Consider the following 15,329-nt stretch of genomic DNA (forward strand, 5'->3'; position numbering starts at 1 on the left):
CACGGCAGAGAGAGAGAAAAACAAAACAAGAAACTGACTCCTATTCAACTACTGAAATTAGGCCTAGTCTAAAAATGTCTTGAAAAAAAAAAAGCCTGAATCCCTCAAACCCAGCCAGGGAAGAAGTCATCTTCCACGTCTCAACCGGAGCTTTTTACACATAGCTGAATTGTCAGCCTTCCTAGTCATGGTGGAAAGACTTATTTGGCTGGATGGGTGAATGAATGGAAAATCTCTTAATGAAAATGCTGAACATTTATTTCCAGCAACCCACTGTCTTCTACTCAATAGATATCAGAAGAATGAATGACAATATGGTCATAGATATACCTGTCACAAAGAGCTCTTTCCTCTAAAGGAAAAAAGTTACAGTTGATCAAGCCTAAATTTGACCTCATAAATTTTCTCCGTATCTTTGCAAAGGCCATGTTGTAATATGTTACTGACAAGCAGACTGGTATCAAGCTAAACCCTTTATTGTGAACAGGACTGTGTACAGCAATGAAGTAACAAAATTTTCTACCCCTCGATGTAGCTGCAGTCTACCACTACCTGTCTTGTTTCTTTATTTTTTCTGCCCCAGCAAGAAGTATGTCCCAGGAAACAAAAGACTGCATCTACAGTGTACATGTCTAAACTTCCTGGAAGACTTACTCTGTAGACACATGTCATTGTTTCTGGATTTTTCCTTTAAAGCACCATTTCAAAGCTTATTTTAGGAGCAGCTCCTGATGCCTGCAGCTCAGCAATGATGAGCAACCCTACAATAACTAAACATTGTGCAAAAATAGCAAGAGCAAAATGTTTCTTAATTAAATAGATTGAATTGTTGAGTGTCTGACACATTGTAATAATAATAACAACCACAAAACACTTTGAAAGTATGTGCTGCCTTTCATTTTGGGATCTCAAAGTGCTTAAAAAATTTAATTTTCAGACATCCCTGTGAGATAGTTAGTGTTGTTATCGTATTTTACAGATGGGGAACTAGAGACACAGAGAGGTGAAATGATTTATCCAAAGTCAAACAGCGATTAAGAAGCAGAGCCAACAACAGATTTCAGGGTTTCTGATTCCCAGTCCTGTGCATTAACCACAAGGGCCCTGGTTCTAAAGGATGTAAAGTTTCAGAGTAGCAGCCGTGTTAGTCTGTATTCACAAAAAGAAAAGGAGTACTTGTGGCACCTAAATTTGTTAGTGTCTAAGGTGCCACAAGTACTCCTTTTTTTTAAAGGATATAAAGACATCCACTCATGCTTAACATTATGCATTGTGAGTAATTCCAATGAAGTCAGTGGCACTTCTCACACTGAGTAAAGATAAACATGTGTTGTAAGTCTTCATGAGATTGAGACCTGGATCAGGCACCTTTCCGTACTCTCGTGTTACAAATAAATGCAAACAGTATGTTGTAAAATTATTAAATTCCACAAATATAATAGGCAAGAAACATTGTTTTTTAAAGCTCTTCATAAAGCTAATTGCATCTGGGGCTGCATTCTGCTGCCCATACTCAAGTGAGTAATTCCGTTAACTTCAATGGGACTATTCACACGAGTAAAGCAAGTAGAATTTGGACACACAAAGCGGTCGGCTAGTAAACAAGCAGTGCTTTCAGAAGGCTTGATCCTGCAAACTCTTATAACTGGGCATAGTGCTTATTATCCTGAATGTGTTCACAATGTGAGAGTAGAACAAAGCAGTCTAAGCAGTCTACAGCCTTTAGAGCTGACAGGCTTCTCTTCAGAGTGAGTGGGAAGCTCACCCATAGATGGACTGCACTAGTCCCTCTGCCCCCATGCCATACTCCACTTCACAGGAATACCACTGTATCCATATTTGCTGGGGCATAGGGTCATACCAAGGAGCTTCCAGTAGTGGAGGGGTACCATTCTAACCAGTAGGATGAAACAGAGGACACACAGGTACTGTGTTGCAGCCCAAAGTCCTGCCTGCAAATGGTATGTGTGTGGTGAATCCCATTCCTCAGCCCCAGTAATGGTGCTTTCTGGGGGAAAGGGGAAATTTCACCTCAGAGAATATGCTGTTACAGGTGATAGTGCAATATTATCATCCCCACCCACTGACAAATTGGTGAAGGGACTATGATACATACCTCCCTCAGGAACCTCTTAGCAGTTATATACAATACATTCCTGCCTCACAGTTAATACTTGCTTACCTCACTTGAGTGCTAAAAGTCTGAATTAGTTTTTGTTTCCACAGATCTTTGAAAGCATAAAGTGCTCTTGTAAGTGCAAACTATTATTATTATTTTATTGTCCTCTCATTATAATCTTTCCTTTTGCTTTGGAACCAGTGAGGGTAAAATTACTGCCACACATTGCATTGCCTAGTACTTATGCTACAGCATTTTTCAATGTTATCTTTGTCTAATTATCAGAAGTGGTTAAGTTTTTGTTCATGTCCTCCCACTGCATGCAGTCCATTTCTGTGTCTGTGTGTTGGCTATCTAGGAAACATCTGTAGGATGGAATTTGATTGTCAGAGGTGTGGGTAGAGTTTCAAGTGGTTGTAGACAAGAGCAGGTGGCCAACACCTAAAAAAGTGTCATTATCAAGCATTTGCCTTATTTATAAGTGGTACAAGAGAACTATTATAGGGCCCAGTACTTAAAGTTTTACTCCCACAAAGTGGGACTACTACTGTAAAGACTACTCAGAGATGTAAGGGTTTCACAATTAAGTGTACAGTTGAACAGATTTTGAGGAAATTAATTGTGCACTGGTGGGCGATTCAGTTCTGAATACTGTAAAGAAGGATTTCATTTTTAATAACAATGATGCAAATGAAAGTTGTTGTAAACTTATTCATAACAACAATATAGAAAATAAAATATGTATATGTTGATGTTATTTTCAGCTACTATGGCTTCACTCTTCTCCACCTAATATGTACTTTATATGTAAAATTAAACTGTGTGTGTGTATGAAGCCTATATTCTTTATAGTGATTTCATTGGAAATTATGTACAGCTTAAAGACAAACTTTTCAGCAGAAATGGGGCAGAGTTGGCGCTCTCTCAAAAATAATAGGAAGCTGAATTGCCATTTTTGCTTTCATTGCCCTGTGTGATATAGTATACAATTTAGGACGTTGACATCTAAAAATAGAGCTGGGCTCTTTGCCCAAGAGAGCCAGAAAGTAGTAGCCCTGTTAAAATGCCTTTCTTAAATGCATGGTAGAAGTAAACATTCAAGCAGAGCTCTTCATACATAGATATTTTCTAGTAAAGCCGAATAGATTTTTGTCCCACAATGTCAAAAAAAGTGAAAATGTGGATAGATTTTGTTTCTAGTATTATTACGAGTTTTGTATCCATGCTTTTAGTTAGGTTCAATATTTATTTAAAAGCCTGTGAAAGTTAATTTTAAATATATTGTTGATAGAATATTACAAAAAAATACATAGTTAAATTAATTTTATGCTAAAAATTGGGAAAGGAAATACTTCTAAATTAAGAGCTTTGGAATTCAGAGCTTTTTTGTCAGCTAAATAAAAATTTTCAGAAGCTCTAGAACTGAGAGCACTATAGTAACAGTTCTACACGCTGATTCTTCATTACAGTTACCCATTGAGAGCGTCGCTGAAGACATTTCCTCTGGGATCACAGAGACTAAAAATCAATTCTGATAATATTAGAACAAATTTAAAGAGCAAAAAGCCTCAAAAAGCATGTGATGAATAAATGGGGAGATCTTTATTCCCTGTGTAATTTTTTATTTAACTGAAATCAAGTAAATTTAACTTTACTTCCCAGGCTGGATTGTCTACCAGCTCTTTATTCTTCTTCCAAAAGCTTTTGTAAAACTCATGTTGAAAAGATTCATGGTAAAGGTAGAGATGATATACAGGTATTTAAGTTCCTGAATGCATTAAGTGTTTACAAAATTGACAGTTATGGAATGTGAAAAGCTCAGGAATGAAAATATTAATAAAATGTTATTAATCATTTTATGATTTTTATAACCCCATATGATTTGCATTCTCCCCTATCCAACTGCCCACTGCTGAGGTACAGTAGAATGGATTATCTACCTTCTGGACAAATGACTGGAGGTTATGAAAATAAATAGAGCACAGTTAACTGAAGTATTAGACAATCACCCTTTTATGTGCCAGAAATCTTCATATAAAATTTGTATTTATAATCTTTAAGGAGAGAAGTTTATTTTAGGTACCTTCGCCATGAAGGTCAGCTGACAGTTTATACTGTGCACAGAATTTATCCTGTGGCTTAGGGTGTCAGCCATAATTCTAGGCTGATAGTTTGTAAAGGGAAGATTCCATTTTGTACTGTTTATAAAATGTGATTCTGCAGATTCATGCTCCAAGACTAACAAAAGTCTATCCAAGTATAGTCAAGCACTTCAGTTTAACTTACTGCATTCATTAAACTGGGCTTAGATTGACCTAATTATATGTTATCAACAATTAAGAAATGTATCACATGCCCCAGTCTGGCTCAAAGACTCTGTGTTCTTGGATGAATGCCAACAGAGGTGTCAAGTTCCATACTACCTTGTCATCAGCTGCAGCTCTCATTTTGCAGTACAGGCAGCAGCTGTGCTAGACAAAATAATCTAAATTCTCACATGTACTTTTCCTTTAGGAAACAGCTCACACTGAATTGCATTTCTGGTAGTGAACAGTGCTACACCTGAGTGAGCTTGTGCTGAAAACGTATTTTATGCAAATAAAATGTTAACTCATAATCTTTCATGACTTTCAGATGTACTTTTTCATCTTATCATGAGGATAAGCTTGATGTTTATGCTAACAGGATTACTAACTAGACCTGTGAACAGTAAAGTGCTGCACGTGTGTTTAACAATGATTTCCTATACCTCAGATTACATATTTTTTTTGTATAGGGTCTCTATTTTGAAAACATATAGTACATATAGTGTGCTAAAACAAGGCCTCTGCCACCAAGAGCTTGCGAATCAAACAGTCAACATATATATAAATGATAGCAGGTGGGCAGAATGGAAAAGGTAAGTGATTGAGCACTTATTTTATTAGTTCCATGGTTTTTCTTTGCTTGACCTTTTCCAATTTTGTTGACTCTTATTTGAAAGGAGAACTAGAATCTAGACTTTCCTAGAAGAAGTGTGTTTTAATTAATAAAGGGCTTGAAGGAGTTGTGGGTGGAGGTGTGTTGGACTGGGTCAGGGCCAAGGTTCTGACTATGAGAGGCCACATAGATCAGAACTGGTACATGCAATAACTACATCTGACATGAGAATTATGGACTATGGGCTCAATCAACTCCCACTGTAGTTAATGGGAAAATTGCCATTGACTTCAAAGAAAGAACAATCAAGGCCTTTATCCTTATGTGACAGAAATCCACATGCAACTCTGAACTCAGATAATCAGTGTATACCAACAGGGTAATAAGTATCAGAGGGGTAGCTGTGTTAGTCTGTAGCCACAAAAACAACGAGAAGTCCAGTGGCACCTTAAAGACTAGCAGATTTATCTGGGCATAAGCTTTTATGGGTAAAAAACCCCACTTCTTCAGATCAAATGGCAGCCTACTACATCATCTGTCTGTTAGGCAGGGTCGGATGGTTATGGCTATCTCACTAGCCTGGCTTTCCAGAGCCACATTCCTTCCTGTCAGGAGTTAACCAGAATCTAGTCTGCTATGAAGAGCTAAATTTGTGTATTCATTGCTGGTACAGAATCCTGGGACTCAAAAAGCAAACTAAGAGCTCTCATCTGAGATTGCACCCTGCCTCACCTTAGTTTACCAGTTATCACCCTATCTAGCACAAACCAGCTTTGTGACATAGATAGCTATTTGTGTAGTTAAATAGCAGTGTCAAGGAGCATCTGATATCCAACATCATTATGAATCCCTGTTGTTATTATTATTATTATTCATTATTACATTAATTGATTAGTATTTGCATATATGGACATGGTGCCTATCAAGAAGTATCTAAGGCAGAGGGAATGGATGGAGGAGGACATAAACAGGATATGATTATAGAGTTGCTGGGGTGCTATTATGAATGTTCTTAGTTGTCTGTTGTTTTTTAAAAGCACACTTTTTGCATAGTTTAAAGAAAATTCATTAGATCATTGTTGTGAGTGATCAGCGGCAGAAAACCAGGGTCCCTAGGAACTGCTCAGACTGTGGCCACCACACAGCAGCTCACCCAAACTGGTGGAGAAAGTGGCCAGTGAAGCTCTAACCCCCAAGGGACCCACTCACAAAACTTTAGACCTGGGAAGATGTCCAGCCCCACCGATTGGCTGGGATGCACTACTTATATCAGAAAGAAGGAAGACGAAGTTGTCTGAGCAACTAGGTGAATATCTGTCTGGCTGTTGCTGTCCCTGCCTCCTGAGCCCTGCTTCCCAGCCTGTTCCTGGTTCCTGCTCTCCAGATCCCAGACACCCCCATGTGTTCCCAATTCCTGCCTTACTCCCGGATCTTGCTCCTACACCCTACCCCTGACATGTGAACTCAGTTCTGACCCTTGGCTTGGCACCTGACTCTGGCTCTGACTTGTGGCTTAACTCCTGACTCTGACCCTGGCTCTGGTTCCAGACTTCTGACTCAAATAATTAGGCATGACTGTCCCTACAGGACTGTCCCTGTCCCTACAGTTATTCTTATAGGAAAAGGTGAGTTTTGAGAAGGGATTTGGAAGGAGGGGAGGCAGCTTGTATGGCATGTAAGATCAAGGAGAACATTCCAGATATATGGGGCAGCACAGAAGGAACATGGATGCACTTGTGGAAGGTGAGAATAAAGGGAGAGTGAAGAAGGTAGAAATGGCAGACCATTGAGTTTCATCAGGAAAAATGGTGGGTGCCCAATGATGAGATATAGACAGAGGCAGGGCTGTGCAGAGCCTTGGAAGTGAATGTGAGGCATTTGAAACTAATGGCTGCAGAGCCAGTGAAACTGATGGATATGTGCCAGGAAAATGAGTTTGGAGACAGATTCTTAGGAACTGAAGTATATGTCAGAAGGCCAGAGAGAAGGAGATTCCAGTAGAGCAGGCAGGAGATTATCAAAGAAAGGACAAGAATTTTAACAGTAAGGATAATAAGAAGATATGGATTCTGGATTTGTTGAAAAGGAAAAATCAGCAGGATTTAGGGCTAAAAAGTGAAAGGTGTCAGAGATGACGCTGATGTTGCAGACCAAAGGAACAATAATTAAATTATCTACCATGATAAAAAAAGAGAATGGGGTGAACGTAAGAGAGGAAAATAGGGAGTTTAGTTTTGCTATGTTGAATTTGCTAATGGAGGGACATCCAGGAAGTGTTATCTAAGAAATAATATCAGATATAAAATAGACAGAGTAGGAGAGGTCATGGGTCAAGAGACAAATTTGAGAGTTATTAGTGTAGAGTTGAAACCACGAGAGTGTATGAGATCAGCTAGGGCTAAGCCGTAGAGAGAGAAGAGAAGGCCAACCACCTGACAACCATGTTACTGCACATGTAGTCTGGTGTTTAGACAAAGACACTGAGAGGAAGGAGACCTGAAATTTGTTCCTAACTCTTTTCAGAGTAGCAGCCGTGTTAGTCTCTATTCGCAAAAAGAAAAAGGAGTACTAGTGGTATCTTAGAGACTAACCAATTTATTTGAGCATAAGCTTTCGTGAGCTACAGCTCACTTCATCGGATGCAGCTGTAGCTCACGAAAGCTTATGCTCAAATAAATTGGTTAGTCTCTAAGGTGCCACTAGTACTCCTTTTTCTTTTTATTGCTAACTCTGCCACTTACACTCTGTGAGATGTCCTATAGGGAGATGAAAATATATACCAATTTTTGTACAGCACTTTGCGATCCTCAGATGTATTGATCTATATAAGTGCAAGGTATTGTTGTTAAGAAAAAGACATAACCTAATAAGATCCTCAAATAGGGAATGTAACAACAGTGTAGGATTATCCATGTGGTATGGATAATCAACACAAACAGTATAAACGCAATACAGGACACAAAATAACACAAAATATTAGTGATACTTTACACTTATATAATAATGCTTTGCACTTCTGTAATATCTTGTGTCTGAGGACCTCAAAGCACTTTATAAACTTTATTAATGAATGAAGCCTCAAAATACTCACCTAAGTACAGTAAATGTTATGTTTACTTTGCAGATGGGAAAAATGAAATACAAGAGCTGAATTCTAGCCCGGGTGACACAGCTCAATATCAGAGTCAATATGAGAACTCAGGAGTTCCTAGCTTAGAATCTCCCCTTTATTCCACTCAACTAAACTGCATTTCCCCACAGCAGCCTAGTAAAGTAGTTAAGAACTATTCTAATATGCATTTTGCAGAAGGGCAAACTAAATAAGGTTCAGTGACAGTAATAGACGTCCCAGAGTCATGCAGTGAGTCTGTAATGACCATGTAGCATGTGTCAGCTTTATTAGAACAAAATTGGGATACACAGAAATGGGGCACAATATACCACACCTCTTCTAAATAAAGGAACCTTGTATCCACCTGGAGTAACATCAAGCACTGCAGAAGAAAAATGTCTCTGACTGTATAGAGACAAGGTTGGGGAGGTAATATCTTTTAATGGACTAACTTCTGTTGGTAAAAGAGAAAAGCTTTCAAGCTACAAAAAGCTTTTCAGGTATGTGACTGAATACATGCATGTGGGAGAGGACATAGATGAAGTTTGTCACATACCCCGATTGAAGCAAAAGACCTGTATTGTTAATGTATTTGATAGGGTTCCCTCACAAACTATGTTCTACATTGTTACAGTAGTCAGCCTACTGTCCCCATTTAGCTCCTCAATGAGCTGTGAATATTTCAGTGGTGATGCATAGTCAGTTCTCACTGGTGTTTCATCTGTGTTTCATCATGCTGGAAGAAATGAGTCTTTGGACATTTCTGAGTACTGTCATGAAGAGTGTAGGCAATTTTCCCTGACTTTTATAATCAGATATGTAGGAGCTCCTCTTTCCTCAGAGCAATTTTGCATGTATCTCCTGCAAGCATCTGCAATCTACTTGGTATTCTTGTTTCCTAAGGTGGTTTTTGTGACTTTAATATTAGTAGAGATTTTTGATTCTATATAGAATCAAATCAAATCTGCAGTGGCTGCTGAACAGCAGTTAAAGCTTTTTAGGTTGAGGAGGAGCCTTTGTTTTCATATATTTCAAGGGACCTGATTCACTTTTCACTCTGGTCTCACATTGTCTGCAGCAAGCTGAAGAGAACTCATGTCTTGGTTACAGGGCTGCTTGCACATCTGTCCCCTTTTTGGTGTCTCCAAATGCACCATCTCAGGTGCTAGGCCTTTTGCCTTTACCTTTCTGGGATGGAATTTTGCAGTTCTCCCACTCTTGGACCAAAACCTGAGTTCAACAGGCTTCTATACCCACCACTTGTTACTGTCCAGATCCTACAGCGTGCCCGTGATCAGAGCTAAAGAGTGGTGAACAGCCTTCTTTAAACATTGTTAGAATATGAAACAGAGCATTAGTGATAATTATTTCAAAACAACAAACAACCCACATACATATTGAATCTCGTCTAATCTTAGGCTTTACTACAAGCTAAATGAGATGGGCTTCCCTCTTGGGTTACGGGAAAAGAACAGACCCAACTAGCATTCTTTCAGGAAACTATGTGGTGCCTGGAACCCAGCTTGGTCTCAGTTTTCCTTCCAAAGAGTGTGTCCCCCAGTCTGTTCCCCCTCTCTCAGGGAAATTGCCTCTTCTCTAAGCCCTACCTTGCCTCTGTATGCCTGAGCCCAATTATCATATTGCTCACAGCAGTTATGGCCTAAGCATTACAAGGCCTAAGGGTGAAGTTTTCCTTTTGCCACAGTGGGTTTTTCCCCAGTTGGCCAGACAGGCCATCTAAGAGAACGCCCCATGATGGTTGCTCCATTGTCTGACAGGTAGACCCATTCAGCCTCACTGGCTTGCAATCACAGGCCTTGTTGCTGTGGGGGAGTGTGATTAAACTGATCCCGAGACATGCTAACACACCACCTCATAAATATTATTCATACAACTCATTTTGGGGTACAGGTCAATATTCATTACTGAGCATCCACATATTCATCACAACCCCTCTTTAGATGAAAAGAGGATGTGTTGCACAAAGACTGACAAAATCTATTAATGGGAATGCTCGGTAAAGCCACATTCCTCATTGCAATAAGGTACGGTGAGTTATCTGCCACATATCTCCCACCCTCTTAGCAGATCTCAGGAGAGATCTTTTTTTCCCTTACGTGTTCCACAGAAAACACAGATTATGTTCCACAGAAAACACAGATTATGTAAAATCATACTGTGCCCTAGTCTTACTGGGTCTCTAATTTGCCATTGTGAGAAGAATTACTTGCTGTCGTGTAGTTTAATGCAATTTATTAACTAGGGTTAAAAGAGGATACCTGTTCTCTAGATAAAGATTAAGGAGCAATCCTGTACTGGTATGTGAATGGATTAGATTTCCTAATACTGTAGCTTTTCTCCACCTTCACCTAGTGTGATTAATATTTTATATGCTGCAGGTAAAATTTTGAGGAAGAGGAGATTTTGCCTGAATATATCTATGACTGTGGGGCTAATGACGCACTACAACATGATTTCCTCTGGAATGGAACTCATAGGAGTCTGGAACAGGCAGGAAGGGAAGATTCTAACCACTGCCCAGTGCCAGAGATCTGGGGAGAGATACCTCACATCTGCCAGATATCTGTCCGATTGAATTGAGTAAGTACCCCCAATGCACACTTCCCAGCCTCTCTCTTTAAAGCAATGATAGCACACATGTTTCTTGGCCATTGACTCCCTGGCATCCCGTCAGTGTTCCAAATAGCATTAATTTACATGAATGTTCATGTACATTTCTCTCTTAGAAGTAAGTTACACGGCTCTGAATGGGGAACAGATTGTTCCCCAACTCTTCCTCTTACAACTGAACAAGCGTTTCCTGTTTGTGTATGTTAGCTCAGACATGTATCTTACATATATGGAGAGGTTGCCCATAGTTATGAGATATGTTTCATTTAACTGCTTTCCCCTTCACTTATTGTGCTATTGTGACTCTTAAGATGGTAAGTATCTATTCTGATTTTTGGAGTGGAAGTGGTAAAAACCCAAAAGTATCAGGATATTAATCTGAATGTTGCTTTTGAGACTTAGGAAACCCCACTCAGTCTGTCAGCTGGCTGGTATTGCATGAGTACAGTTGGACTTTCTACTTTTAGGACAGTACAGAAATTTAACTACCGTTAAAAGGCTAGTATTTATTTATGGAGCAAATGCTGCTCCCCACATTCAATGCACAAGTAAACAGGCTTTCTACAAAAAAGATTTATTAGGACACACTGCATGTATGGTTTTCTGGGAGTGTTGGTGTGAGCTTTGAAGCCCCACATAGTCACAGAACCACGAGCCACACCATATCATATCAACCTCTCCCCAAGACCAGCCCCTCTGCTGTGGAAAGAAGAGCAAGCAGGAGTTCAGAGCTTCCCTGAAGAGGTTCTTCATGACCTCCTATCCTGAGTCCAGAGAAACTATATTGGTTCAGCTCTGTTTGGGCCTTCTGTCCCAGCACAGGACGGGGGCTGTGGCGGCGGGGGGGAGGGGGGGGAAGAAGAGGAATTGCACTTTAGCATTCATCTAGACATAATAAGCTAACTCTGTGCACTGTGTTAAAGTTGTATGGAATGATTAAAAGCTAAAGGTCACTTGTATGCTGTGTAGCAATAGGAAAGTGGGGTTGCCATTGGAATAAGAGGCAAAATAATAGATGTGCATTGTATCTCTTGCTGTCGGAAATCTTACAGCCACCTCAAATTAAGGGTTTTGCTATGCCAATGGAATTATTCTGTGAGATAAATATGGGTTAACTGGGATAATGGAGTCATAATTTTGAGTAGCCAAAATAAAGACACAAGAAAACACCTTGTGGCAGTTTCAAACAGCTTGGCCAAAGCCTGGTCAACATTAAAAAATGAGAGAGAGACTCTGATTGCTCTGAAAACTTTAACAAGGTTTCATCTTAAAGTACTTACATACAGGTTCTGTGACCTGCCAAAATTTTGCTTAGGTTATCTGACATTTATTTGTTGTAATATGTATGCTTCCTCTTTTTACTTTTAGGCTATAGAGGAAGGCACGGGTGAGAGAAAATATTGTAAAATAAAATCTTGCAGAAAAGTCAAAGCTCAGAAAGAAGCTACTGCTTCGTGTACCATTCAGTCTAAATTCTACACAGCTGACAGCTGAACTAGCCAACCTCACTGTACACTTAATGCTTAGATCATATACTGCCTGTGTTTGTGCAGGAACTGTGAAAATTACGGGAGTTTTTATTTAATTATAGAGGTCAAATGAAATGTCCAACATTTTGTTGAAGCTGGCAGCTATGAAAAGAAGAGCATGGTCAGATCCTGGAAGACAAAACATCAACTATAGAACTTTGTCAACATTATGATATTTACAAAATCATTATTAAAAAACAATCTTATCCAATATCAGTACCACAATACACTCTGGTCCAGATCCTGATTCCCCTACTCATATTGAATAGTTTCTTACTATCTGACTAGCCCCAATGAATTCAATGCTTCCGGAATAAAGTACTATTGAAATTTTTTAAGCATGCCAGAATCTTTCCCACAATGATCCACTCTTGATCAGTTTGGAAAACCTGTAGAATTGATGATTTTCACAAAGACTTTTAGAACTTCTAAATGTATTGTGAAAAATACTTCAGACCTTTTTTTAAAATAAAACATTTATTTTAGGGCTGTCAAATTATTTAAAAAATGGCAATTAATTGCCAGATTAAAAAATAATCACAGTTTTAATCACACTGTTAAACAATAATAGAATACCAATTTCAATGTATTGTAAATATTTGTGAATGTTTTTCTGCATTTTCAAATATATTCATTTCAATTACAACACACAATACGAAGTGCACAGTGCAAATATTTGTAATGAAAAATAATAATATAAAGTGAGCATAAATGTTTAATCTTGTTAATTTGTTTTGCATTAATCACATGCATTAACTGTGATGGACGGCCCAATTTTTTTTCCCAAGAGAAATTGACCCTATGATTTTTTTTTTAAAGTAAAGAGATATAGCTTACAGCTTCTTACAGAATAAATAAGCAAAAATAGAACACAATATTGTCAGATAAAATCTTGCAAAAAAGTCAGAGCTCAGAAAGAAGCTACTGCTTCGCGTACCACTTGGTCCAAATATTATATATTTATATATATTTATACAACCCTCCCTCCACAATTAACTTAAAATTTCAATGAAACAAAAATATTGTTTATATATATATGTGTGTTTCATTTGAAAAGTTAATTTAGGGTAGGGGGGATTGTGTGAAAATTTTCATTTTGTTTTGGTAGAAAGAAAAACACACACTCTCACTCTTTTCCCAACTGAAATAAACCAATTTTTGTTTTGATTTTTGTTTTTATTATTGTTGAAAGAGAAAAACGTCAATGAAAATGAAAATTTTCATTTTGGTACAAAAGGTGTTTTCTGTCAGAAAAAAGTTATGACAGGAAATTTGGACAAGCTCTACTGCTTAATCAGACTATTTAGATACTTGACGTAAGTTCATTTGTGTGAAAGTCCCATTGAGTCAAATCCTGCTTCCACTGAAGTCCATTACAAAACTCCTGTTGATTCAGTAGCTGCAGTATTAGGCCCACTGGGCAGGCTTTTCAAAATTTCTTTCAGTGTGAGTTGTGCTCCTAGGTCACTGAGGAACATTTCTAAATCTCACCTATTAGGTTCTGTATTGTTCTCTGGAGTAAGGTTACGCACCACAGTGAATTTATTTCTTTTTATTTTCTGGTAGGATCGGAACCTGGATTTCGATGTATGATTAATTTTATAAATAATGCTTATCTATTTTGGTGATTTGGTGAGATGATTTGTCAACAGACCTCTTGATCAGAAATACAGATTTTAGAAGACTCTAAAAGAAATGGTTAAATGTCTATTAATTTTAATTACCAAAAATTAAAAAGAAAATCTTAATGTAAACATTAATTTGGTGTGCTGCCAAGTCAAACAAAAATGAATGAGGCATATTAAAAATGAGCATGTTTTTTATTTTTATTGGTTATGTGACCACCTTTCTGACTACATACGTCAGTTAGCAAAGTGTGCTTTCAGCAGTGGAAATTTCATTATCACTTTTAATTCTGGTTTAGTAGCATATTTAAGTTTCCAATAGCTAATAACTCTGGTTTCTTTCTATTCAGGTTTACCTTTCATGAAAATACAGGGACGAGGAGGAAAGAAATGACAGTAAGACTGAATTATGAACTTTAAGAAGTTGAGAACAAGTAACTATTTGTATTGTGAAAGCTAAATCCACTGGTCTTGATTAAGAGTCGGCAATAGCAGTCACTAGTGATCACATGTGTAATATAGAAACAAAGATTGTTAGAGCAGATGTAGTGTGTAAATCATTTATGCAGGTTGGAATTGACAAAAGAAAAGCATTTATTTCAATTTTCAGTCTAGATTATCACAAACACAATTTTAATAAAATGTATCAGTTATTTGAAAACTAATTCTAGACCTTCTCATCTGCAACTTTTTCCAATTAAAGTCACCTTATATGGCTAGCGGTGAGGCCATGGTATCCCAGACTTTGTTGCCAATACTAAACATTCATCTTTCAAGTTCTGTATGACTCAGAATACTTGTAACACCTGGCCTAGCAAAGCTTTTTGCTTAGTTATTTTAGCTCTGGATTTTTGACACTTTCTGTCAGCAGTTCAGTTCATTTTGCTGATGTAACTGGTAGTGTGTGTCTAATGGTTAAAGCAGTCAGAATGCCCAGATTTTGTTCTGAGTTCTGCCACTGACTCTGTGGTTTACCCATTTGTAAAATGGGTGCAATAATATTTCACAAAGGTGTTGCAAGGTTTAATTAATTAAAGTTTGTTAAGTGCTTTAAGATCTCCTGGGAAGAAGTGTGATATACATGCAAAGTACTATAGTAAAGCATCAATAATGTAGATAGTAAAGGTGATAGGTAGGCCTTTTATCTCTCTAAATTAATCTTTCAGCCTGTGGTTTTTCTCCTTCTTTCCTTGTTTGTCAGAACAGATGCTGTTTGTTTTTCTTTAGTAAAAAGGTTGATATTTGATCCCTTAGAGCTGATAGTGGCAAGCTACATTTAGTCTGTCATCCTGAACCTCCCCTACTTTCAAGGTGATGTGATCCATGACATTAGAAAGATCTGTAATCATAGTCTGCTGTCACTTTGAATAATGTCTAGATACCATTTGATAGGT

The 15,329-nt window shown here is 38.1% G+C and overlaps 1 protein-coding gene across 1 annotated transcript in view; it reads left to right on the forward strand.

Moving 5' to 3' along the window:
- The window catches only part of LOC311521376 (uncharacterized protein), a 76,313-nt gene extending 61,812 nt beyond the window's left edge, over nucleotides 1–14,501 (forward strand). Inside the window, exons 5-6 of the mRNA XM_084629682.1 lie at nucleotides 10,550–10,751; nucleotides 14,286–14,501. Of these exons, the coding sequence (XP_084485808.1) occupies nucleotides 10,550–10,746 (197 nt within the window). The 3' untranslated portion in view covers nucleotides 10,747–10,751; nucleotides 14,286–14,501. The remainder of the gene's footprint in view (nucleotides 1–10,549; nucleotides 10,752–14,285) is intronic.
- The last annotated feature ends 828 nt before the right edge of the window (nucleotides 14,502–15,329 follow it).

The sequence above is a fragment of the Lepidochelys olivacea genome (assembly GCF_965140295.1).
Source record: "Lepidochelys olivacea isolate rLepOli2 genome assembly, chromosome: 5".
Classification (NCBI taxonomy): Eukaryota; Metazoa; Chordata; order Testudines; family Cheloniidae; genus Lepidochelys; species Lepidochelys olivacea.